The 26,486-nt window shown below is 51.2% G+C and overlaps 1 protein-coding gene across 1 annotated transcript in view; it reads right to left on the bottom strand.

Annotated features, from left to right (window-relative positions):
• The window catches only part of CPD (carboxypeptidase D), a 134,016-nt gene that overhangs the window by 11,735 nt on the left and 95,795 nt on the right, over window positions 1-26,486 (bottom strand). Inside the window, exons 15-18 of the mRNA XM_029611226.1 lie at window positions 24,012-24,161; window positions 23,547-23,642; window positions 23,393-23,457; window positions 8,262-8,393 (exon numbers count right to left, since the gene is read on the bottom strand). Coding sequence (XP_029467086.1) covers window positions 8,262-8,393; window positions 23,393-23,457; window positions 23,547-23,642; window positions 24,012-24,161 — 443 coding nt within the window. The remainder of the gene's footprint in view (window positions 1-8,261; window positions 8,394-23,392; window positions 23,458-23,546; window positions 23,643-24,011; window positions 24,162-26,486) is intronic.

Here is a 26,486-nt window from a genome sequence, read left to right as displayed (position 1 = left end):
GCCGAGAGTTCCAACATGAGGGCATCGCATGTTCCACGAAGTCCCACCCCGGTGAGGAAGGTGAGTCCGGTGGAACGCTGAGAAGATTCAGGTGATAGCCCCATTTCACAATGGTTAACACCCAGCAGTTAGTTGTGATGGAACCCCAGCAGTCTGCAGACAGAAACATAGCAGGCCCCAACAGGTATCTCAGGATCCTTGGGCACCGGAATCAGGCTGTTGCGCTCTCTCTGCGCTATTCAAAACCCCAACACAGGGCTGGGTTGAGGCGCGGGCTGGGCCCGAGGCACCCACTACTGGCGTGGATGGCCCTTAGGAGCAGCCTGAGACACCCTGGCCTGAGGGGAAGGAGGATAGTACCTCTGCTGCCTATAGAAGGGATCCTCGGGTCCCAACACAGCACCAGAGGTGGATAGCTGTTGCAGGGTTTTGCAGTGGTCCTTTAGTTGGGCCACTGCGTCCCTGACCTGGTCTCCGAACAGGTTTTCACCTGTGCAAAGAAGATCGTCCAGCTTCTCCTGGACTTCAGGTCGGAGGCCTTAAGCCAGGCGCAGCACTGGACACTAATACCGGCCACCAACACCCTTGCCACCATCTCAAAGACATTGTAGGCTGCCCCCACTTCATGCTTGCCGGCCTCGAAGCCCTTCTGCACTATGGATTCCAATTCTTCTTGGAACTGTTGCAGGAGACCTTCAGCAACTCCTGGACCTGCTTCCAGAGGTTGCAGTTGTACTGATTCATGTACAATTGATACGCTGCTATAAGGGCAATGAGCTTTGCCCCTGGAAGACTCTGCAGCCCAGGACATCCAGGGCCCTGTGGTCTTTTCCGGGGGGGGGGGGGGGGGGGGGGGGGGAGGAGAAGAGCGGGTGAGGGATCACTTAACCTTTTTCAGAGCTATGACTGACTGGTGCCGGGGCTGGCTCTTTTGGAATCCTGGGGCTTGTTGAACTAATAAATGGCATCCGTCTTCTGATTGACCGGGGCGATGGAGCCTGGGTGCTCCCATAGCCGGTGGAGGAGCTCAAGGAGGACCTCATGCACCGGGACAACAATGAATTGGAGGATTTCCAACATTTTAGGGCGAGCATCCTCTTCAGTAAGCAATTGAAAAGGTATTGCTTCCGCCATCGCCCGAACAAAGCTGGCGAAGGACAAATCTTCCGGGGACAAACAGCGCCTCTCGTCCGGAGGTGAAGACTTGCATGGGAGGTCATCAAAGGCCTCCGAGGAAAACTCTGAGGAATCATCGCCCCAGGGTTTGTAAGGAGCCTTCTCCTCACTAGCGACCCCACGGGGTCAGGGAGGGAGGCTAAACCCTGGGCCCCGAGGCACCGGCACAGATGGTCTGTCGGGAAGTCTCGGCGGAGGCCACGCAGACGTAGAGGGCGCCGGGGGCATCGGCATCCGGCAGCTCTGGAGTACCCGACTGCCTGGGAACAGGTTCGGGGAGAAATGGCACTGCCCTTAGTGACAGGCATGGACCTGCATCCTCCTCCTTAGAGGATCCCAGAATCAGAATGGTATCAGAGGGCGGAATTGGTAGCAGACTGGGCCCCAAAAGACCCTGGGCACCGGCTACGTCAGCAAGACTCCAAGCAGTACATCCAGTCGCTCCAGCATCAAGGGTGCTAGCTCCAGCGTCGGTAGTTGCTCAAGGCACCGGAGGGCAAGGAGCACCACTTGCTGCACGACATGGTCCAACTCCTGAAATTGAGGCGTAGTGAGCGCCGATGAAGGAGAAGACAGAAGGGGCATAATCAGAGACTTCATGGAGTCCACAGAGCCGCTTCGAAGGGGGTTCGGCCGAGGCCAGTGCCGGGACCATGTGGTGACAACCATCGGAGCCGGTGCTTCCCTCAGTGCTTGGCCCCGTCCTTCTCTGGTGCAGAGGTAGATGACCCGAGGTCTTGGACTGGCCCGATGCAGGCGAGGGGCAATCCCCCGCGCCCTTATCTTCGCGGCAGGATGCCGAAGACAACTGCCTAAGTTCACCATGGTCACCCTGGCCCGACATCCCAGGAACTGGGGGTCGATGGAGCAGACTGCTGGGGACCGAACAGGGCTCCATCTTATCCAGACAGGAGCACCGGCCCTTGGATATCATCTGGGCATAACTGGGGCACCAACGAACATCATGGGAAGGCCCCTGGCAGAGGACGCAGACGTCATGTGGGTCCGTGATGGACATAGTCCGCGGACACTGGGGAACTTCTGGAAACTGGTCCCCATCGAAAAAAGTCAGTGTGCAGCCAGTGGCCACCAATGAGAAGACACTCAGGAACCAACTGCAAAAATGCGAAAAATTGACTTAACGCTGGAGGAACAGACTCGCGAAGGAGGACTTCGGAGAAGGGAAGAACTGGTGAAAAAGAACACTTTCTTCCTTTAAGAAAAAAAACTGAAGAGCTCCAAAGACCGTGAGGCAACTGCACCGCAGAAAAAGGCAGAATGAAGGAGTATCCCGCGTGGCTGCGGGGATAGTGACATGCTGTGCATGCTTAGTGTACCAATCAAAGTTTCTAGAAACTTTGACAAAAAGTTTCTGTGCCGGACTCCATCTGATGATGTCACCCATCTGTGAGGACTACCATCCTGCTTGTCCTAGGAGAATAAAAACTTTTCAGGCACTGCTACTTAACCAAGAGCGCCACCTGCAGTCCCTCAGTATTGACTTGTACCCAAGCCAATGTAGAGCCATCAATCATCTCAAACAACAACTACCTAGGGCAAACATAGAAATTCAGGTTGAAGTCCCCTGAGCTGAAGCCCTCACATCCAAGGACAAAGAAAAACTCCTTTTGGTTCAAAAGTTCCAACTATATACAAAACTAATCTCTGCTCTAAGGAACTAACTCCAATAATACAGTCTTTTGGAAACCATGGGATGGGTCTCTGACTGATATGTGGAATTCCAGGAACAAAAATTAGCAGGTAAGGACCCATTTTCCTTTCTTGTCATACCTCAGTTCAGACAACTCAAAAGACCCACTAGCAGAACACTGTCACCAAATCTCCCCTCCTCTGGTGCCTGCACATCCAGATGATAATGCCTGGAGAAAGTGTGAAGGGACGACCAAGTGGCCACTCTACAAATCTCCTGTGAGGACACCAACTGACACTCCACCCAGGAAGCTGCCTGCGTTCCAGTTGAATGTGCCTGCAATCCCTCTAGGACAGCCCAACCCTTACAGAGATAGGTCGAAAAAATAGTTTCCTTCAACCAATGAGCTTTAGAAACCTTAGTTCCTTTCTTTGCACCTCCGACCAAGATAATGAGATGATCTGACCACCGTAAGCCATTAGTGACCTTGAGATATCGCAACAGAGTCCGACAAACATCCAGGAAATGCAGTTTCTTCACCTGAGGTTCTCTCCACCCAAACCCAGGAAAGCTGGAAGCTCTACCATCTGGTTGAGGTTGAAAGGCGAAACAACCTTCTGCAAAAACGAGGGAACCATCCTCACACACACTATAGTCTGAAATCCACAGAAACTGTTCTCTACAGACAAAGCCTGAATCTCAGAAATTCTTCTGGCCGAACAAATTGCTAACAAAGACACTGCTTTTAAAGTAAGATCCTTCAATGATGCCTTCTGCAGCGGCTCAAATGGAGGACCACAAAGACCCCTGCAACACCAAGTTTAAATTCTAAGAAGGATACAACCTCCGCACTGGAGGCCACAAATGCTTGGCTCCCTTGACAAATCAACGGCTTTCCTTGCAACTTTCCCTGAAAACATCCCAAGGCTGCTACATGTATTTGTAGCGAATTATAGGCAAAGCCCTTAGTCAAGCCCTGCTGTAAAAAGGCCAGGATGTGTGAAGCATCCACCCGTAACGCATTCAGGCCCTCCTTTACACACCAGGACTCAAACGTTTTCCACACCCTGACAAAAGCTAGGGACATGGCAGGTCTCTGTGCCTGAAGCAATGTAGTGATAACTGACTCAGAGTATCCTTTTGATCTTAAAACGTCTCCTCTCAAAAGCCAAGCTGCGAGACAAAAGTGATCCACCTGATCCAAGAAGATAAGTCCTTGTCTGAGCAGACCTTGAAGATGAGCCAATCTGTTGGGTCTGTCCACAGCGAGATGAATAAGATCCACAAACCACGGTTGCCACAGCCACTTCAGCACCACCAACACCACCCTGCCTGGATGTTGTTCTATGGGCTGTAAGACTTGCCCTACAAGAGGCCATAGTGGAAACATGTGTAGCAAAATACCTTTTGGCCATGGAAGAACTAAAGCGTCGATCCCTTCGGCTCCTGACTCTCTTTGCGACTGAAGAATTTCCTTGCTTTGGCATTGCTGCGAGACACCATCAAGTCACCCCATCTAGCCCGGATGAGATCCAAAGCATCCAGACAACTCCTATTCTCCCGGGTCCAACTGCTGAGATAATCAGCCTGTACATTGTCCACTCCTGCAACATGAGATGCTGCAATCCCTTGCAGGTATTGCTCCTTCCAGTCAAATAATTCCTGGGCCTCCAGAGACACTCGACTCTTCGCCCTGTCTTGACAATTGACATACGTCACCATTGTCGCATGGTCTGAGAATACTCTCACCATTCAACCCCACACCTGAGGAAGGAACACACTGAACGCATTGCAAACCACCCTCGTTTCCAACTGATTGATAGATCAGGTTGCCTCTACTGGCAACCACTGCCCCTGGGCCATCCACCCTTGACAGACAGCCCACCAGTCTCTGAGACTAGCATCTGTCGTCACCACTACCCAGTCCGGGATTTCCACCCCCTTCTCCAAATTGGGTTGCAACAGCCACCACGAGAGACTGGATCTGGAGACCCCCTGCAGCAGTAAGGGTCGATGAAACTCCTCCGACAATGGATCCCAACTGGACAGAAGCTCTCTCTAAGTGGACGCATGTGAGCAAAGGCCCATGTAACTAAATCTAGTATAGACGCCACTGAACCCAAAACCGGTAGATAATCCCAGGCCCTGGGCACTGGCATATGTAACAGATGGGCTACCTGTGACTGCAACGTCAAAATCCTCTCCAAAATAAGAAATACCTTGCCCAATCGAGTGTCAAATCTCACCCCCAAGTTCTCCAAAGACTGGCCTGAAGCAAGATGACTCTTTGCTAAGTTCACTACCCAGCCTAGTAATTTAACATCTCCAGCACCCTCTTAACTGACCAGCAACACTCTACTTCCAACTTTGCTCAAATAAGCTAGTCATCCACATAAGGGTGAACCAGAACACCTTCCTTTTGCAGCACAGCCACCACCACTATCATCACCTTTGTGAAAGTCCGCGGAGCATTGCTAATCTGCAAGGCAAAGCCCGAAACTGGAAATGCTGCCCCACCACCATGAAGCAAAGAAATCTGATGCCCCGTGCGTATGGGGATGTATAGATAGGCCTCTTAAATCCAATGAGGCCAGAAATTCTCCCTGATGAACTGCCGCTATCATTGTTCAGAACTTCTCCACACGAAACTGCGAACATGCAGCGCCGCATTGACTCTCTGCAGGTCGAGAATGGGCCGAAAGGTCCCTTCCTTCTTGGGAGCTACGAAGTAAATAGAGTACCTCCCTCAACCTGGCCCCTTTTCCAGCATCGGAATGATTACGAATAACCTCTGAAGCCAAAGCAATGTATCCAGTACTACCTCTCGTTTGCTGCAGGATGTGCAATGAGACTCCATGAAGGCTTGCCTGACAAGGGAGAAAATTCTAAAGAGTAGCTATCTCTTCATCACCTCTTGGAACCCACTGGTCTAAGGTGATCCTGGTCCAACTCCCCGTAAAATCGTGTCAGGCATTCCCCGACTACTTTGGCTTCATTGTGAGGTCTTACTACCTCCAGAATCCTGACAGGCACCATCTCTGGAAGGTCTTTGGGAACCCTGAAAGGACTATTGTCTTCCCGATCTTTGCTTCTGCAATGTCGGCGAAGAACTCGTTAGGACGAACATGCCACACATCTCAGAAATGGGAACGAGCAGGAAAGGTCTTCCTGACGCTCTTCTTATCCTCTGGCAGTTTGTTTCCCTTTGACTCCCCCAACTGCTTCATTAACTGCTCCAGGTTCTCTCCAAATAGCAGCTTTCTTTCAAAAGGGAAGATTGCAGAGTTGAGACTTGGACCACATATCTGCTGACCAATTCTGTAACCACAGCAAATGGTGTGCTGACACCGCTGATGCCATGCTCCTGGCTGAAGTCCGGATCAAATCATATAGTGCGTTGGCAATATATGCCACCCCAGCCTCTAACTGGTCCAACTTCTTTGAATTGCCAGATGAACCTCCAGCCTTCTCCTGCATTTTCTCCATCCAGCGCAAGCAGGTCCTTTGCATCAGGCTATCACAGATCACCACTCAAAGGCTTAAGGCTGAGACCTCAAATATCCTCTTCAACTGGACTTCCAGTTTCCAGTCCTTTGCGTCCTTTAGCACCGCCGACCCTGCAACCGGGATGGTTGTCATCTTGGTGACTGCTGACACCAAGGCATCTTCTTGGGAAGCTCCAAGAGCTGTAAAATATCCTCGGTTAAAGGATATAACTTTGCCATCGCCCTGGCCATCTTAAGATCAGCTTCCGGAGCATCCCACCTTCTGGTTCACCAGCTTCTTAACCTTCTTGGGGAGCAGAAAAGCCTTCAGGGGACCTCGAAGGCCATCCAGCACCAGATTCACTCCATTATCAGATTCCTCCTGTAGCACCTTAATACCCAGTTCCTCCAGGACATGGGGAATAAGGTTTCTCAACTCCTCCTTGCGGAACAGCCGGACCACCCACGGATCATCCCCCTCCGCAACTGGTATCTCCTCTGGGTCCGACAAATCACCAGTGTCATTTCTTTTCTTCCCAAATCCATCATTAGTTGGATCATCTCCAGGATCATCTGCAGGATCAACACCTGCCAGATCATCACCTAGATCATCCTGCAAATCTTCTGAATCATCCGAATCCCCATTCCCAGTAGAATGGCTAAGAACTAACCAGTGGAGTAGGTCCCCAAACCCCTTTTGACACAGGGGCTGTTTATCCCTGCACCTTTCCTGGCCAAATAAGCCTTGTACAGGAGTAAAAAAAAATCTGTGGAGAATTCCCAATCCTCTCTGCCTCTCACACTGGCACCTCCAGAACTTCCTCTCCCTAATCCTCAAGTCCAGCCTGCACTGCAGGAAACAAAGGGGGAGGGGAATCTCGAAGCTCATGAGAAGGCGTCTTTCTGCCATGTGCACTCCCCCCCCTGCCTCCTGCCTGTCATGGCAAATTCTCCCCAGAGGCCATTGTGACAGGACCCTGGATCGGGTAGCTCTTCTGTTGGCTGCCAGCCTCGAGGAGGGTCCCTCCCACTCACGGCACAATTGGAACAAAATGTGACCGAATTAAGTCGCAAGTGGCTGCTGCCATGGGCCCGACAAAGTTTGGCACTCACCGAAGTTGGCACCATTAGGGAGCACACACGGCATGGTCTGCCTGCCTGATGTGCCAAACTTCCAACGGCCGCGGCATGAGTCACCTCAATGACTGCCCCCAAATCAACACGGCACCACTCACAAACTTTTCTATTCCCTGAGCAGCAGACTGCAACACTTTTTTTTTTTTTTTTTTTTTTTAAATACAGTCAGATAAGACACAGAATAAAGGATTTACTTACCTGCTGCAGGTTGCTGACTGAAGACTCGGGGAAGAAGACTTCAGGGGAAGGAGGGATCCAGGACCCCTGGGCTTTCCTATGCCTGGATGCTGCGGGCTAAAGCCGAACAGGGATTGCCAACCCCAGCTCAACCTGAAGGATGGCTCATGAAGTAACCTAACAATTCAGGAAGCATCTCTTCTAATCTTTTCTTAACTTCTTCTCCTCTAATTTTTTTTTTTTTTTTTTGCTAGACTACAAGTTTGCACCTTTACCATCTGCTGGAGACAGAGAAATACTGCTGGAAGGAATGCAAAACCCACTTATCTGGACTGATCTGGGGTATGAACAGGACCTTCTGGGTACTTTCCTCCTCAACAGCCACTTTTTATGTACACAAAGAAAGCATCCACCCATAGGAAAAAAAAAAAAAAAGCATTTGGATGCTTATTTATTTTATGGGTGGATGTAATAGCAAACCCAGAAAACAGCACTGCATGCAGGCTATTCGCAGCCCAATAAGTGATGGTCTGCTTACAGTGTGTGAGCAATCTGACTTCCAGGGGTAACAGATAGGGAGTTCACATATGCTACATGCTACCGAGTAATGGCTGTGCCATTCATCAAGGTCTTACCTCCACAAGCATGCTGAGAAGAGCCTTTTTGTTCTCTGCCCAGAGAGAAGCAAGTTGACCTACAGCAGGGAAGTAACAGCAGCTGGTATACACCATGATCTCTGGGCAATGACCAAAGGTAACGCTGTAATCCTAGAAAGTGAAGACAACAAGAGGCAAATTACAGTACAGCTAGTCACATCTACACTGTCCGCAGCAGTTCAGTCCTTCACACATTGCACATGTATTCTGTAGGGTATCAATGCCTGGTAGAAGGTATATCTACTGTATTATTAAACTGAAAAAAGCAGAGAAAGGAAAAGTGATTCTTACAGGAAAATTAGTTTCTTACCTGATAATTTTCGTTCCTGTAGTACCAAGGATCAGTCCAGGACACCTGGGTTGTGACTCCGCACCAGTAGATGGAGACAGACTAAAACTTGTGGGCGGAGCATATATGCCCCTGTGCCAGTCACAGCCCCTCAGTCATACGTAATGTCAAAGTAGAACACAACCAGAGAACTAAACTAGCTAGAAACCGCTAATAGAACGGGGAAAACACCCCTCCTGGAAACAGACTCTCCAACCGAGAGAGTTAAACAAGCGGAACAAAATAATTCAGAACAAAGAGCGGACTCTCCATTACTTCAGCGTAGCACTGCGGGCGGGATCCTGGACTGATCCTTGGTACTACAGGAACGAAAATTATCAGGTAAGAAACTAATTTTCCTTTCCCTGTACGTACCAGGATCAGTCCAGGACACCTGGGATGTACCAGAGCTAAATTACCGAGGGTGGGAAGCAGAGAGTCCCGCTCGGAGTACCCTCTCTCCAAATCCCCCGGGATCGGTAGCCCGGACATCCAACCGGTACTGCCTGATAAAGGTATGTAACGACTTCCAGGTAGCCGCCCCGCAAATCTCTTGAGGCGATACCAGAGAAGCCTCCGCTCAAGATGCCGCCTGCGCACGAGTCGAGCGAGCCCTCAGGCCCACGGGAAGCGGTTTTCCCCGCACCCCTTTCTTAGGACCAGAGAACAGGACAAACAGATGATCTGTGACCCGAAAAGGATTACTGACCTCCAGATATCGGAGGAGGGATCTCCGCACGTCAAGCTTCCGCAATTCTCTCTCTTCCGGAACAGAGAACTCCCCGCCCGCCAAAGCGGGCAGTTCCACCGATTGATTCATATGAAAAGACGACACCACTTTCGGTAGGAAGGAAGGAACTGTGCACAAAGAAACTCCGGAATCGGAAATACGCAAAAGGGGTTCACTACAGGACCGGGCCTGCAACTCAGAAACACGCCGTGCTGAGGCGATCGCTACCAAGAACGCCGTCTTAAGAGTGAGATCCTTAAGAGTCGCACGTTTCAAAAGCTCAATAGGCGCCGTGCATAGGGAGGAGAGAACCCAGGTGAGGTTCCAAGCCGGACAAGGAAGACGCAAGGGAGGACGAAGGCGTTTGGCACCCCGGAGGAAGCGAGCAATGTCCGGGTGGAGCGCTAGGGACGTACCACGGACCGTACCCCGCAAACAACCAAGCGCTGCCACTTGAACCCGAAGGGAACTGCACGCCAAGGGAACTGCACGCCAGGCCTTTGGCCAGACCAGCCTGGAGGAACGCCAGACTGTCGGAGACGGAAGCCGAAGTGGAGACCACCCCACGCTGCACGCACCAGTCCTCAAAGACCACCCAGACACGGACATATGCCAGACGGGGCCCTGAAGGAGCAGGCCCGCCATTCCGTGAAACCGAAGGGGCGCCGTTACCGCCAGCTGGGCGAGGTCTGTGAACCACGGCCGGCGCAGCCACTCCGGTGCCACCAAGACTACCTTGGCCGGGTGCAATTCTATGCGCCGTAGAATCATGCCGATCATCGGCCACGGGGGAAACACGTAGAGCAGCACATCCGTCGGCCAGGGAAGCACCAACGCATCGACGCCTTCTGCCCCCCGTTCTCGACATTGACTGTAAAATCACGGGGCCTTCGCGTTGTGCCACGTGGCCATCAGATCCATGTGGGGAACCCCCCACGTTTTGCAAATGAGCAGAAAAGCTTCGTCCCCCAACTCCCACTCTCCGGGATCCAGACGATGACGGCTGAGAAAATCCGCCTGCACGTTGTCGACTCCCGCAATGTGAGACGCTGCTATGTTGCTGAGATGTAGCTCCGACCAGGCCATCAAGCGCTGAGCCTCCTCCGCCACCTGGGGGCTCCTTGTCCCGCCCTGGCGGTTGATGTATGCCCCTGTGGTCGCATTGTCCGACAACACTCGAACTGCCTTCCCCCGCAGCAACGGCAGGAAGGCTGGCAGGGCCAGACGGACCGCTCTGGTCTCTAGGCGATTGATAGACCACTGGGCTTGCGACACGGACCATAGGCCTTGGACCGAGCTCCCCAGGCAGACCGCTCCCCAACCGAAGAGGCTGGCATCTGTGGTCACCACTGTCCAGTTGGGCACCTGAAGAGAGACCCCGGATGACAGATGCTTGGGATCCAGCCACCAGGACACCTGGGATGTACCAGCAGGCTGGACCTCGCGTGTCCCTTGAGTGGAAGCGGTAGATGGACCTCGCGTGTCCCTTGAGTTGAAGCGGTAGATAGAATTCCTCCGAGACCGGCTTCCAGCGGGATAGTAAGGATGACTGTAATGGACGCAGATGAGCGAATGCCCAGGGAACCAGTGCCAGCGTTGAAGCCATAGACCCTAGGACCGTAAGGTAGTCGCAGACCCGCGGTTGGCGGAGAGACAATAAGCGACGTACTTGAGCTTGCAGTTTGCACCTCCGTTCGTGTGACAGGAACACCTTGCCCTGCTTCGTGTCGAAAAGAGCTCCCAGATATTCCAAGGTCCGCATGGGTGTCAGATGACTCTTGCTGTAGTTGACCACCCATCCTAGGGACTGCAGAAGGTGGAGGACCCTGGCTACCGCCATCCGACACTGATCCTCGGACTTTGCCCGAATCAACCAATCGTCCAGGTAAGGATGGACCAGGAGACCTTCTCGGCGCAGCTGCGCCGCCACCACGACCATCACCTTCGAGAATGTACGTGGGGCCGACGCGAGCCCGAACGGGAGCGCTCGGAACTGGTAATGCCGCCCTAGAACGCAGAACCTGAGGAAGCGTTGGAACGATGGAGGAATGCCTATGTGAAGATATGCCTCCGTGAGATCCAGGGAGGCTAGGAACTCGCCGGGCCTTACCGCAGCGATGACTGAACGAATCGCCTCCATTTTGAAGTGAGGAATCCGAAGGCATCGGTTCACCCCTTGAGATCCAGAATGGGTCTGGACGTGCCGTCTGTCCTTGGGACGATGCAGTAGATGGAGTAACGGCCCTTGCCGTGTTGGCTGACCGGGACTGGGGAAATAGCTCCCGAGCCTTCTAAGCGTTGGATGGTGTCGAGCACCGCCGCCTTCTTCTCGGGAGCTTTGCAAGGCGAGACAAGGAACTTGGCCGCTGGGGTGTGAGCAAAATCTAACGCGTAGCCAAGTCCTATGACCGTGAGGACCCACTGGTCCGACGTTACACCGGCCCATCTCTCGTAAAATGACATCAACCGTGCCCCGCCGTTGGGAACGACGTGCCGAGGCTGCGGCGAGAGATGGGCCGACCCCTTTTCATTGCGAAGACTTGGGCGCCGTGATTGCCAGAGCACCTCCTTGTCTACCGAAGCGCCTACCTCGAAAGGACTGTTGCTGCCACTGCGGAGTACGGGAGGAGGAAGACCTATACGAGCGCCCGGACGACCTTTGAGGACGCGACCTCCTGGGACCCCGAAAACGAGATCTGGCCGAAAACGAGGACCTCGCCCAGGATCCATCCTCGGGAAGCTAGAAGGCCCTGTTTTCCCCCAGGGAAATCATTAACTCGTCCAATTCCTTGCCAAACAGCAAATTCCCTTGAATGGTAGTGCCCCGAAATGAGCCTTGGAAGAACCATCCGCCGCCCAGTTGCGCAACCACAAAAGTCGGCGTGCCGAGACAGCCGCTACCATGGACCTAGCCGACGGGAGCAGCAAATCGTGCAGCGCATCCGCGCCATATGCTATTGCAGCTTCCAAACGATCTGCCTGCGCTGCCTCGTCTGCGGATAAATCCGCATTGGCTTGAAGAACCTGGGCCCAGCGCAGACTGGCCCGCATAGTGAAATTCGTGCAGATGGCGGCCTGCACTCCCAGCGCGGAAACCTCGAAATCTTCTTGAGCTGCACTTCCAGCTTCCTGTCCTGAAGGTCCTCGAGAGCTGCCGCGTCCGTGACCGGAATGGTAGATCTCTTTGTTACCGCGGAGACCGCTGAGTCCACCTTGGGGAATATGAGAAGGTCCAGCGCATCCTCCGGAAGCGGGTACAGCTTGTCCATGGCCTTACTGACCTTCAAACCTAACTCCGGGGTGTCCCATTCCCTAACTCCGGGGTGTCCCATTCCCGGGACAGAATATTCGTCGAGGAGAAATGAAACGGGAAAGCCACTGCCGGACCCGAGAGACCTAACAGGACCGGATCCATGTTTGCTTCCTGACGGACTACCACCGGAGGAGCTTCTATTCCCAGCTCCTGGAGAATGGCCGGAATTAAGGGTGGCAGTTCCTCCCTGCGGAAGAGCCGGACCACCTTGGGATCATCACCTTCCACTGCTTGGGATCCCTTTCCGGCGCCTGGCTGAGCGGATTCGTCCGTCCCATCTCCGTCGGCCCCTTTCAGGGGCTTCTCAGGGGAATCAGAGTCCACCCCAGGGGGGGAATCGGAATCGGCTTCCTGTGGGACGCCACGAGGAAGCCGCGTACTTCGGGAAGGGCCCTGGGACCCCTCCGCAGCGCCCTTAGGATTGCATGACGTCTTCCCTGGGGGGGGCCTTGCGGGGTCCCCCCCGGCCGCGCTTACTGCGCTTACACTTTAGGACTTTGCGCAACAACAGTGCCAAATCCTCCGAAAAGGACCCCGAGGCTGAAGAATCATTCTCTGAAACCCCCGGGGACCAAGGTTCTCCCGAGGGGACCCCCCCTGTATCAATCTGCTGAAGAGAAAACGCGGGAGGCAGGCCCGAGGCTCCTGTCGTTTCCCGCGCCATTTCACGGTCCGAGGCCAAAATGGCCGCCACTCCCGCGCTCAGCGGGAAAAAGTCTTGGGGCCGCTCTGCTGAGCCCCCCCCTGCGCGGCGGCGATCGTGCGCTGCGGGATCGAGCCCCCCGAGGCGCCCCGGATGACCCCTCTCCGCCCGGGAAGCAGGCCGCACACAGAGCACCGCGGGAAAGCCGCGTGCGCGCCGAGCCGCAGGCCCTACAGGCCGAGCCACGAGGCATGCCGACGAGCCGCGGCGAAGAGCGCAACGGGAGAAAAATTAAATTTAGCGAAACCGGCCCCCCCGGCCTCCCCCCTGCCAGCGGCGCCCCCCCCCCCCCCACGGCGCGACGCAAAGCAGCAGAGAGCTGAAGCCAGAGAGAACCGAAAACAAAAGTAAAACTTTTTTTTTTTTTTTTTTTACAAACAACGCTTGTCGCTGTCCACGTTCCTGGAGCCCTAGTCCAGCAGGGGTGAGTGAACCGGGCTCCCCGGTGTCACCCCTGACGCTGCTACTGGGAAAGCCGGGTCCTCGACCCTAGCAGCGGCCTCAACCAGGGGGGGGGTAGTCCCCTCAGGACCTCACAACCCCCCTGGGAGACAGGGCGGACGGGACCTCAGGGACAATTTAACAAAATTCAAAATCCCAATTAAAAACACTAAACTGGCCTAAAACCAAGAAAAAGAAAAGAACCGACCCTGACGGAGTACCAGAACCAGGGCAGGAAGGAGCTGTGACCTGACCTGCACCATCTACTGGAGACAGAGTAAGACTGAGGGGCTGTGACTGGCACAGGGGCATATATGCTCCGCCCACAAGTTTTAGTCTGTCTCCATCTACTGGTGCGGAGTCACAACCCAGGTGTCCTGGACTGATCCTGGTACGTACAGGGAACTGCTAATTTTTGTTCCTGTAGTACCACAGATCAGTCCAGACTCCTGGGTCTTGTCTCCCCTCCAGCAGATGGAGACAGACGTTTTGAATGACCTACCCTATATCCTGAGGTGCCACCTGCAGACCGTCAGTATTGAACTGTACCCAAGCCTCAGTAAGTTCCACGGATGCTTGGAAATCCTGGATCCAGCGGAGACTGGCCCGCTGCGAGGAACTGCTGCAGATGGTAGCCCGGACACCAAAAGCTGAAACCTCAAAGATCTTCTTCAGATGTACCTCCAACTTACAGTCCTGCAAATCCTTCAAGGCTGCGGCTCCTGTTACCGGAATAGTCGACTTCTTCGTCACTGCTGAGACCGCAGCTTCCACCTTAGGCACCCTGAGAAGATCCAGCGTGTCCTCTGGGAGCGGATACAACTTATCCATGGCTCTGCTCACCTTTAAGCCCAGATCAGGAGTGTCCCACTCCTTGAATAAAAGGTCAGACACCGAGAAGTGAAACGGGAATGACTGCGCTGGGCCTCTGAGTCCCAGCACTACCGGATCCATAGTAGCCCCGAGTCTGGAATCCTCCTGAGGGGCCTCAATCCCCAGTTCATCTAGGATGACTGGAATTAAGGGGACCCAGCTCATCCTTTCTAAACAAGCGCACAACCTTGGGGTCATCCCCCTCCATCGGAGGGGAGCCCATGTGCTTGGATGGAGGAGCCTGGGTATCAGGGTCCACATCCTGATCAGGAACTAGCCACGGAGAACCCACCTGATCCGAAGAGTCCGAGGATGTGCTGTCCCTCGGACATACCATGGACTGAAGCTGGCGTTTCTCCTTGGGTGTGCCACCCGATTTCGGTGGCTGAATCCACTTCCGTGCCTCAGAGGAACCTCCTCCAGGCCCTGCTGCCTCAGGAGCCCTGTGAGCTACCTTGTGCCCCTGTGCCTTACCAGCCTTGCGCGCCCTTAAAAGCTTTGTGCATCAAAAGAAAAAAAAAATCGGAGGTGAATGACGAAGACGACCCTTCAGAATCCTCCCCCTCGTCGTCCACTTGCCCAGCGCCAGCCAAACTGGCTCCCCCAGGAGCACTAGGCCGCGGCGACAACGAGGGAGGCAGGAGCCCATCCCCCTCAGCTGCTGGGTCCTGCTGCCGCATGGTCCTTAAAATGGTCTCCGTTCCCGCGCTGAGCTGAAACGGGTCCGGGGGCCTGACGCGACAAACTCGGGACGCCGACCCCCCGCCGCGATCGTGAAGGCCCCCCGTCAATTTTGCAAGCGCAGCAACCCCTGAAGAGCCCTCTCCCCCTGAGAGACACTCCGTACAAACGCCGGTCTGGGAGAGCTGCATGTGCGCGCTGCCACACAGGCCATACCACAGGCAGGGACCTAAATTTAGCCCGGCCAGAGAGAGGAGCAGGAGAAATCAAAGGCCAACGTGATCGGAGCTGTCCGCGGTCTGAAATCAATACCCGCTGTGAGCAAGCTAGGCCGGCAGAGCAGGAGAATTTAAAGCCGCAGGAACACTTTTTTTTTTTTTTTTAAATCTTACAGGGTGCTAACCGAAGGTGAGAGCCCAAGACCCCCGGGATCACCTTCAGTGGGCAGTTACAGGGTCCTCAACCCTCTGCTCCTGAGCCTCAAATACCAGGGGGGATGGTCTCACCAGGACCTGACAACCCCCCTGGGAGGTTAAAAAGTCTATTCTCGAACTGTTTTTCTTTCCTATCTCAGACTGCAGGATTTTGCACCTCTACCATCTGCTGGAGACAGAGAAATACTGGGCACCTCAGGATATAGGGCAGGTCAGTCAAAACTTTATCTCCATCTGCTGGAGGGGAGGCAAAACCCAGGAGTCTGGACTGATCCGGGTACGTACAGGGAATTACTAATTGCATTGTTGGAAGAAGAGCCGTATGTAATTCAATACATAAATGATTTGAGATCTCCGCCAGTTCTAAAAGTTCGACTACACAACCAAATAATAAAACCAAGACAGGACATTACCATTACAGAACCTGTCTACATGATCCAAAATATTTCTCATATTACACATCAATTTTCCCAAGCAAAAATGTCTCCTACCCCAAAATCTCTCTCAGAATCACTTGTTTTGATATTTTTCTTTTTGGTACAACTCTTTTAGGTGCTTAAGTTCTGAAATTAAAGGAGAATGTCCCTTCTCTCTCACCTTCTGTACAGTCGTTCTAATAAATTATAAGGGTTTCTAGTAGGAAGAAACGTTTGCAAAAATCTTTGGAGGAGATACTCCAATATCCTCATATGTCTCTTCTGTGATGCTATATTATGCAGACAAAAATTAAGCAGGTGAAACTGTACGTCACTCTCAATCCAAAACTGTATTTATACACACAACCAATGAGAGATGTACACAAAAATGTATACATTTTATTACAATAATTTCAGTCAAATAAAGCACATACTATTGCATAAATGCAAAATCTGACAATATGCGATTACCCTCTTGTACAATAACACTCTATAAACCCACTAAAACCCAATAAATCAAACCCCCATTCGTACCTCATTCATACCATTAAAAAATGGAAACATTTAAACTGGATTGTTAATTTTAGATATTGAAATCCAATTTAAATGTCTCCATTTTTTAATGGTATGAATGAGGCATGAATGTGGGTTTGGTTTGTTGGGTTTTAGTGGGTTTATTGGATAAATTACTTACCCTGATAACTTCTTTTCCTTAATGTAGACAGATGGACTCAGGACCAATGGGTTGTATTCCCCTGCCAGCAGATGGAGATAGAGTCAGGTTTCAAAGCTGTCATCATCCTAGATACACCCCTGCAGTAACCTCAGCCCTTCAGTATTCTCTTCAAAAGCCACAGTGGACATACTAAGGAAAAAACTGATAACCAAAACCGTACTCAAACACTGAACCCAGTACGATTATAGATGCCCTGGATCTAGGTACTAGATGATGGCTTACCCGTAATCTCTTGGAATCAATATCCACTCCACAGGTAAATCCTTGGCAATGTTCCTGGGCAGCCAGGGGCGGGATGCTGAGTCCATCTGTCTACACTAAGGAAAACGAAATTATCAGGTAAGTAATTTCTCCATTTCTTAGCATATAGCCAGATGGACTCAGGACAAATGGGATGTACAAAATACTCACGATCGAGGCAGGAGGCTGCCTGCGGTCCGGTTAATACCGCCCTTGCAAAGGCTGCGTCTTCTCGGGTCTGTACATCCAGGCAATAGAACCTGGAGGTGGTGTGCAAAGAGGACCACGTCGTCGTTTTGCAGATATCAACGGGAGACAGCAGTCTAACTTCTGCTCATAAGACTGCCTGAACCCTGATGGAATAAACTTTAACCTGAGAAGGTAATGGCTTTCCTGCCTCCACATAGGCTCCCGTGACCACCTTCTTAACCCAGCGAGCTATGGTAACCCACGAAGGTGGTTCTCCCTGCTTCCTTCCACCATGAAGGACAAACAGGCAGTCCCGTCTTTCGGACCGATTCTGAAACTTTCAGATACCGCACCAAAAGTCTACAGATATTCAAATGACTGAGGCAGTATTCCTCCATGTCTCTGTGCTTATCTAGGGAAGGCAACGCAATGGACTGATTCAAATGAAACCCTGAGGCCTTGAGCAAAAAGGATGGAATGGTACGAAGCTGTAATGCTCCTGGGAGTCATCCGGAGGAACGGTTCCAGACACGATAACGGCTGCAGTTCAGAGATGCAATGTGCTGAGCATATAGCCACCAGGAACACCATTTTCAAGGTTAATAAACACAAGGAAAGACTGCAGTGGCCAAAAAGAGGGCCCTGCCAAAAATTCCAATACTAGATTAAGATTCCACAAGGGAACTGGCCACTGTACGGGGGGAGGGGGAGGCCAAAGATGCTTCACCCCTTTCAGAAAATGGGCCACGTCCAGGTGCACAGACAGGCGGATTCTGTTCACCTCTCCCCTGAAACAGGAGGGAGCTGCTACCTGGACTTTCAAGGAGTTAAGGGTCAACCCTTTATTCAAGCCGTCCTGTAAAAATTCCAGAATCGGTGGGATTTTGACCATCCAAGAGGCAACACCAGGTTCTTCGCACCAGGCCTCAAATACTCTCCAGACCCGCACATACGCTAAGGACATAGAGAACTTCTGCGAGCAGAGCAAGGTGGTTAATTACTGCCGCTGAATATCCACGCTTCATCAGGCTAGCCCTCTCAAGGGCCAAACTGTAAGACACCACCAGGAGTCTCCACATGTACAGATACCATGGACGCCTGGGCCAACCTGGAGCTACTAGTACGACTAATCCCCTGTGGTGCTCGATTCTGCGAGTGATCCTGTCCAGCAAGGAGACCACCAAAATCTTGGAAAATGCTCTTGGGGAGGCGGCTAGGCCAAAGGGCAATGCCCGGAACTGACAATGGCAACCCAGTATGGTAAAGCATAAGAAGCTTTGGTGTTCTTGATGGATTGGAATATGTAGATAGACCTTGGATAGATCCAGGGAGGTTAGGGACTCTCACGGTTGTATGGCCATTATCACGGAGCATAAGATTTCCATGTGGAAACGACTCACTCATAGGCGACGGTTGATATTCTTGAGGTCCAGGATTGGGCAAAAGGAACCTTCCTTCTTGAGTATGATGAAATAAATTGAATAACGCCCCATATTTTCCTGGGGCGTAAGTACTGGGATTACAGCCCTCATCCTGAGGAGCCTTAAAAATCTCCCCTCACACCCAGTAGAGCCCACAAAATGAAATTTGCAAAAACAGCACACTGTCCAAAATGTGCTCGTCTAGATAGCACGTATTTTCATTGCTTTTGGGATTGTGTAAGAGTCTCGAAATTTTGGAAACAAGTACGACAATTTTGCTCCGCTATTATGAAACAGCGCTTACCCCCAGACCCAAATTTATGGTTCTTCGGGATGGTTGATTCGCTATACACTCCACTAACCTCTTCGGAGCTTCTATACATTTTGAAAGCCGGCTTACTAGGTAAGCAGGTTATCTTAGCAAATTGGCTATCTCCAGACGCCCCTAGTTATGATCACTGGTTTAAAAGAATGGTGCGCCTTTGCTCCATGGAACACGCCATTCTCGAGCCAGCAACCCCAAAGAAATCTGTACAAACTCGGTTAACTTGGGCAGCCTTTTCTGCTTACTTGGCTCCAAGGGTGGGCAGCTACCAGGACCCTTGGAAACCGGATGAGACATCCCAGCCCTGAAGCAGATGACAGATGTACCTCCACATTTTTCTGGCTGGAGGCTGCATACAGCGACGTCGTACACAAACCTGCAGCATTTTTTGTTTTTTTCGCTATTTCTTCCAATACGTCAGTGGACTTCGAAATGAGGGACAAGGGAGGGTTGGGGGGTTGTTAGGGTCGGTTCTTGTTTATGGTACACGTGAATATTTTACTGATTTTCTTACCAAGTACCAGTTTGTTTCCTATGTATTACTCTCAAGTTGTAACTATTTAAAATGCCAATAAACATATTAAAAAAAAAAAACCAAAAACCTCCCCTGCCTGCTTTTTGTGTTGGGAGTGGCAAGGAGACATCATGAATATGTCCTGAGGAGTGCTGCAAAATTCCAGCGCATATCTTAAGAACATAAGAAATTGCCATGCTGGGTCAGACCAAGGGTCAATCAAGCCCAGCATCCTGTTTCCAACAGAGGCCAAACCAGGCCACAAGAACCTGGCAATTACCCAAACACTAAGACGATCCCATGCTATTGATGCAATTAATAGCAGTGGCTATTTCCTAAGTAAACTTGATTAATAGCAGTTAATGGACTTCTCCTCCAAGAACTTATCCAAACCTTTTTTGAACCCAGCTACACTAACTGCTCTAACCACATCCTCTGGCAACAAATTCCAGAGCTTTATTGTGCGTTGAGTGAAAAAGAATTTTCTCCGATTAGTCTTAAATGTGCTACTTGCTAACTTCATGGAATGCCCCCTAGTCCTTCTATTATTTGAAAGTGTAAATAACCGATTCACATCTACTCGTTCAAGACCTCTCATGATCTTAAAGACCTCTACCATATCCTCCCTCAGCCGTCTCTTCTCCAAGCTGAACAGCCCTAACCTCTTCAGCCTATCCTCATAGGGGAGCTGTTCCATCCCCTTTATTTTGGTTGCCCTTCTCTGTACCTTCTTCATCGCAACTATATCTGTTGACTACAGTACCCAGTTGTTTGAAGTGATCGTGACCTACCTTTGGTAAAAGAGATAGCTGACCCCCTATCTCCTCATTCAGAAGATGGGTTGGTAAAATTTCATAGGGAGGTTCGGGACTATCCTAAACCTGCCCCTCTCTTGTGCTGTTGACTATGAAAGGACTGAGCTCTTCCAAAGGGCCGAAACCTCTGAAATGTCAAGTTTCTGGAGAGGCGGAAAAGTTAAGACCCCCCTGGACCAGCCCCTAATAGGTGAGGAGCACTGCAACTGCTTCCTCTTATCTTCCAATAGCTGGGGATTGGAGATTTGCCCCATTCACTGGCCAGTTTTTCCAGTTCATTTCCGAATAGGAGTGATCCTTTAAAGGGCATCTTTGTAAGGTTGGCCTTGGAGGTTGCGTCACCTGACCAATTCCGCAGCCATAGCTGTCTTCTGGCCACTACCACTGAGGCCTCTCCTCTGGCTGAAGTACGGACTAATTCCGAGCCCGCATCTGCTAAAAAGGTGGCGGTGGGTTCCACAGCCACTCTGAGGTTCACCCCCCCCCCCCCCCCCCCCCCCGAGTCATCCACCTCCTGAGAGAGAAGTAGGCACGAACGTGCTACCAGGGCACAAGAAGAAGCAATCTGTAAGGTCATTGCTACTGTGTCAAAGGCCTGTTTAAGGATAGTCCCCAAACCGTCTATCGTGCGCATCCTTTAAGGCTCCTCCACTGGAATAGTTGTTCGCTTAGAAACAGCGCAGACTAGTGCATCCACTTTAGGGAAACACAAACATTCTTTTACTGCTGGATCCAGCAGACATAGAGCTTCTAACGCCCGGCCCCCTTTACTGGGAAGTAGCAAAAGGCTTTGCGCAAGGAAATCAGAATGGGATCCTTCTTTGGTTCTGTCATAGATTCCACTCCAGGAACTCCCAGTGTTTTCAGGGTCTTGGAAACCAAGGCTGGCAATTCATCTCTATGAAAGAACCATAACGTGATACGATTCTAATCCCGGGGAAATTTCCCCTTCTTACAAGGGATCTTGCTCTTCGTCTGTGCCATTACGGTCCCTCATTAGGGATACCCTTGGTCAGGCAGGGCTTGTCTCGAGGTCTGCCAATAGGAATGGGAGAGGGGGCCGGCTGAGGTTCCGTCTGGACAGGGGAAAGTGAGGAAAGGCACTGTACAAAGGCCTTGTAGTCCCTGGAAAAATTCCACCCAAGAAAAGGCCATAGAGTCCGTGCCTAGCCCAAGTGAAAATGGGATTGGCCCAGCAGTTTCCATCTCCCATGGAAGACCCAGCCAAGGGGTTATACTCAGATCTGGAGTACTTCCAGTTAAGACTGCCAATCCATCATCTGAATGGGAGGAGCCGGGCTCAGCAAAGTCCGGGGAGGCCAAATCCTCTTGGGTTTCCTCACAGTGCCGACACAAATTGGAATCCAGGTCAGGCTGAGAGCAAGGTGCTTATTTTTCTTGGCTGCTGGCGCCATTGGTGGTGGTAACTGTGCATTCAATTGACTTGTGCTTAAAAATGTTCGCACACAAGTTTTGAGCGCCTATGTGGGGCACGGCGAGGCACATGCACAGCTTGTGCGCCTGGCTTTTCCTATATCATGCGCTTACTTTACTGTGCACGTAAGTATGCATGCATTATGTGCACGGCACATGCGCAGAGCCGATGCACTGTGTATACCGATGTCCTATGGCGGGCAATTTGAGATGCACAAGATGGCACCATGGCCTACCACGCAATGTGCCGACCAAGCTTGAAGCAGGGCCTAGCCCACCGCTCAATCTGCTCATAAGCCCACTTCCCCTTACCCCAACGGAATCAGGAACGACGATGCCAAGACACGTCAGGCGAGGAGACCGTAGGAAGTCTTACCAAAACCCCTCTTCTCTGAAAGTAAATCTTCTTTCTTTTTATTTTATTTTTTTAAAAAACTTACCTGGGCTCAGTGCTTACCAGCTGAGTACAGAGATGGTATTCAGCTGTGGGGGGGGGGGGGGGGGGCCTTGGCGGTCACTGCCGCGCTCGCCTTCCTCATCCCGCTGCCTTTCAGCTACTTAAGCAGCAAAGTCCACTCCGGGAATCAGCTACCGGACCAAGGCACACCTTTTAGGGATCTCAGAATTGACCTCAGGAATTCTCAACTGGGGAAGGGACCTTAAGATATCACCACAGGAGGGCAGGGCTAAATCTTGTCTCCAATTTAAAAGTATAATTTCTTCTTCCAAAAGGTACAGCAGTGCTTATAGGGAAAGCATGTCTACATCTGCTGGAGACGAAGATATACTGAAGAGCTGAGGTCACTGCAGGAGTGTATCTAGGGTGACGTCAGCTTTGAAACCTGACTCTGACTCCCATCTGCTGGCAGGGGAGCACAACTCATTGGTCCTGAGTCCATCTGGCTACACGCTAGGAAGAGAGTGATATTGTACAAGAGGGTAATCACATATTGCTGCTATATTACGCAACAACACTGGGAGCACATGACCCAGAAAGCTCTCCAAATTTCCCTGAATATGTACGTATGTTATACACACACAGAATCACCAGCAACTATTTGTCCCCCTTTCCCATCTGATCCCACTACTCTTGTGCTCCCCAGCTGGACTCAGCACTCTCATCTTGCTCCCTCCCTGCCCGACTTGTGAACTCTTACCCCTATAGCGTGGCTTCCTCTATATTCCTACCACCTTACCCTTCCTGTGGGCTACAGTGCCAAGCAGCCTGCTGCCTTCCTCCGGGCACATGTACTGGAACACTGTGGCTTTATAAGGAGCAGATGCAAATACATACTTTTTGAGTTGAGTAAGAAAGTGTGAGTGAGAGAATGACTGATTGTGGCCTAATGAAGATTTCAGGTCAGTAATCCAAACACTTGTTCTTTGACATATTTTGTTAACTAAGATTCTGCATCTGATGTCACCCCACTCACCCCCCTCAGCACACCCGGTTTCTCTCTCTAACGTGCTGTAATGGACTCCACTCATGGGTTCATTCATGCTGCTCAGTGCCGTACCTTCATGCTGCCCATATGACCATACCACTCTGCTCCACGAATCACACCTCCTGGAATGATCTCATCTGCAATAAACAAAATAGACCAAGCTGTTTGCTCTGAAGAAGTTCTCCTCATGCTGTAACATGGGCACACTAAGGTTGAAGGAACCTACCTGACTTATTTGGGCATCCTGGGTGGCCCATGTACATTGTGGGATGATTATTTGCATACACCGATGCTAGATGATGCAGGGTCTCTCTATTCTCCACTGCAGAAGAAAAGTTCATTAGCTTTAGAGAACACTGTCAATGGAGAAGCCATAATCTTGGAAGGTTCTGAGACAAGTGCTCAGTCCCCCAGTGAGCTGGTGGCAGGAGACAGCTTAAAACCTGGATCCTCAGATATCACAGCTATGGGCTTTTCAAAACTAGTTATATATGTAATTTGTTGTTTGCACCCTAGTTTAGTGTTATATAAATGCCAGAATATGATCAGTGGCCACACAACAGGTTCACATTTCTCTATTACACAAAACACTTTCTGCAAAGAGGAGACCAAGGAGCTGTATATTGAATGTGCCGTCCCCCCACCAGTTGCCCCTAGCCTTCCGGAATGTTTGAAAATGTGCTTTCCATACCTGTTTGTACTGGTTTATCATATGGATAAGTGACGAGAACCGATCCCCCGTCTAACACCACAGACAGGCTGAAATCTTGCTTCTGGATCAGCTTTTCAATGATAGCTTTTGTTTCTTTCTGTCTCTCCCCAATGAAGCCAGAAGAATTGCCTAAAAAAATGAAAATAAGGATGTGGATCAGTGGGGACCTTTTTTCATTTGTAGTGGGAGTGTCCAGAGGTGGGTAAACTATGGGATGGGGGTAATAAGATTGTTGCAGGATGTGATCAGTCTCTCAATCTCTAACAATCCCAAAATGTTTCTTAAATAGACCAGTTGAAGTGGGAAATGATAGTCAGTGACGTTTGCTGATACATATCTTTACAGCAACGAGATGTGAGCTTGCCTACTGGTGGCATAAGCAAAACAGTGCCATCCTTAGCAGAAGTGTCCTCTAGGATTGAAAGAATTTACTATATGGGGAAATTAACAGCCATACAAAACAACAGATTGACTAATTTTGAGAAGACCTTGAGACCATACAGTGGGGGTGGTATAATTAGGGTTGGGGTTTGGAACAGTTAAAGGGGGCGGTACAGTATTCTTGCCTGCTCATAGGTTATGAGGGTGTTTTTGCTATGACTGTTGTCTTGATGGTCCGGGGGGGGGGTATGGATGGTGAGTAAGCAGACTTGCTTACCTGTAACAGGTGTTCTCCCAGGACAGTAGGATGTTAGTCCTCACATATGGGTGACATCAGATGGAGCCCTGTCACGGAACACTTTTGTCAAAGTTTCTAGAACCTTTTGACTGGCCCACTGAGCATGCCCAGCATGGCACTAACCCTGTAGCCACCAGGGGTCCCCCTTCAATCTTGTTTGTAGCAAAAGTACAAGCGAAAAATAAAATAAGAAAATGTAAGCAAACCCAACTCCGCGGGGTGGCGGGTGGGTTTCGTGAGGACTAACATCCTGCTGTTCTGGGAGAACACCTGTTACAGGTAAGCAACTCTGCTTTCTCCCAGGACAAGCAGGATGGTAGTCCTTACATATGGGTGAATAGTGAGCTTCAGGCTGCCTCAGAAGAATCCAGGCAACCAGCACCCAACATGTGCAACAAGCACAACAACTGGGGTGCTGCTGGCAACAACGAGGCAGCCTGAATTTCACAACGGGTCATGGTAGACGAGTTGGGTTGTCATACTGAGTATAAAATGTTAAGACAGATAGGCCAAAAGTAGAGTACTGTAGTTTCTGACATTTCCTTGACAAAACTGGCAAAGGAGAGGTCTTCTGGAGGAGAACATCGCCTCTCTTCCGGGGGTGAGGGCTCTGAGAGCAATTTCTCGGAAGTACGTGAAGAGTCATTGGAGGATTCGTCTTAAAGGATTATAGGGGGTTTCCCCTTCTCTTTGTGGATCTGCTGAAGGAGGAAGTACATCGAATCCAAGAGGGCGGGAAGGCCTCGATGGTTGGTGGAATGGCTTCGATGGAGGTTGTATCGGCATCGATGGAACCAGTACTGGCATCGATGGCATCGAAGAAAATGAGGTATGCTTAGGCCTCGATATCCCCGATGGTCCTGGTGTGGGTTCCGGCATCGGTGGCTCCCATGGAGGGATTTGGCCGGGAACTGTCTCATCTTCCTCCGAGGAACCCGGTATAGGAATTGGGACTTGTGGTGGCCTCGATGGATGACTCGGTGCCGATGTATCGGATGGCATAGGATGGGTTGATACAGCACCAATGAGCATATCTAGGCGCTCGAAAAGCGGTGCACACATAGAGGGCGCCAAGTCCGGTGTCTGTATGGGGGCCGGCACCAGTGGCGAATGGAAACCTCGAAGGGCTTTTAGCACTGCCTCTTGGACCATTTCGTCCAATTCCCCCCTTTGAGGCTGGCATAGGCTGCACTATGCCTGGGGTTGAAGGCAGGCTAGGCATTACTGTCGCCTCCACAGGGGGGTCTGTGGAGGCTCAGTACCCAGTACTAATATTGGTGGGGAACACCGAGGACCCGGGTCCAGGAGGAGGATGGGAGCTCTTCTCCCCGGGTCTTCTTCGCAGGTGGCTTGATGGCTATCTGTGCCGCTGCGGGATCGGTGCCAGCACCTGTCGATGCCGGTGTTTCCCTCGACGCTCGGCCCGGTCTTTCTCCGGCGCTGAGGATGAAGAAGCCGATGTTCGAGGGCATCGGTGACAGACTGTCATCCAATACTGTTGGCCATGCGTCTCTGAAGTCGATGGACCCTTTTTAGTCGGCAGCACCCGAGTTGGAGACAATGGAGCACCGCGCTTTGAACCAAAGTGTATCTTGAATCTTTTCTCCAAAGAGATTGTGTCTACTGCATGGGAGATCTGCTAGTCTTTCCTGTATTCCTGACCTTAAATCCGAAGCCTCTAGCCAAGCCCATCTTCGTGCACTGATCCCAGCAGCTGACATACGGGAAGATGTTTCAAAAAGAGTCATACGCTGCTCGTACTTCGTGCTTGCCCG

This window comes from Rhinatrema bivittatum, chromosome 8 (genome assembly GCF_901001135.1).
Source record: "Rhinatrema bivittatum chromosome 8, aRhiBiv1.1, whole genome shotgun sequence".
NCBI lineage: Eukaryota > Metazoa > Chordata > Amphibia > Gymnophiona > Rhinatrematidae > Rhinatrema > Rhinatrema bivittatum.
Note: the sequence above shows the minus strand (reverse complement) of the source record. Positions and strands in the feature narration are given on the sequence as shown.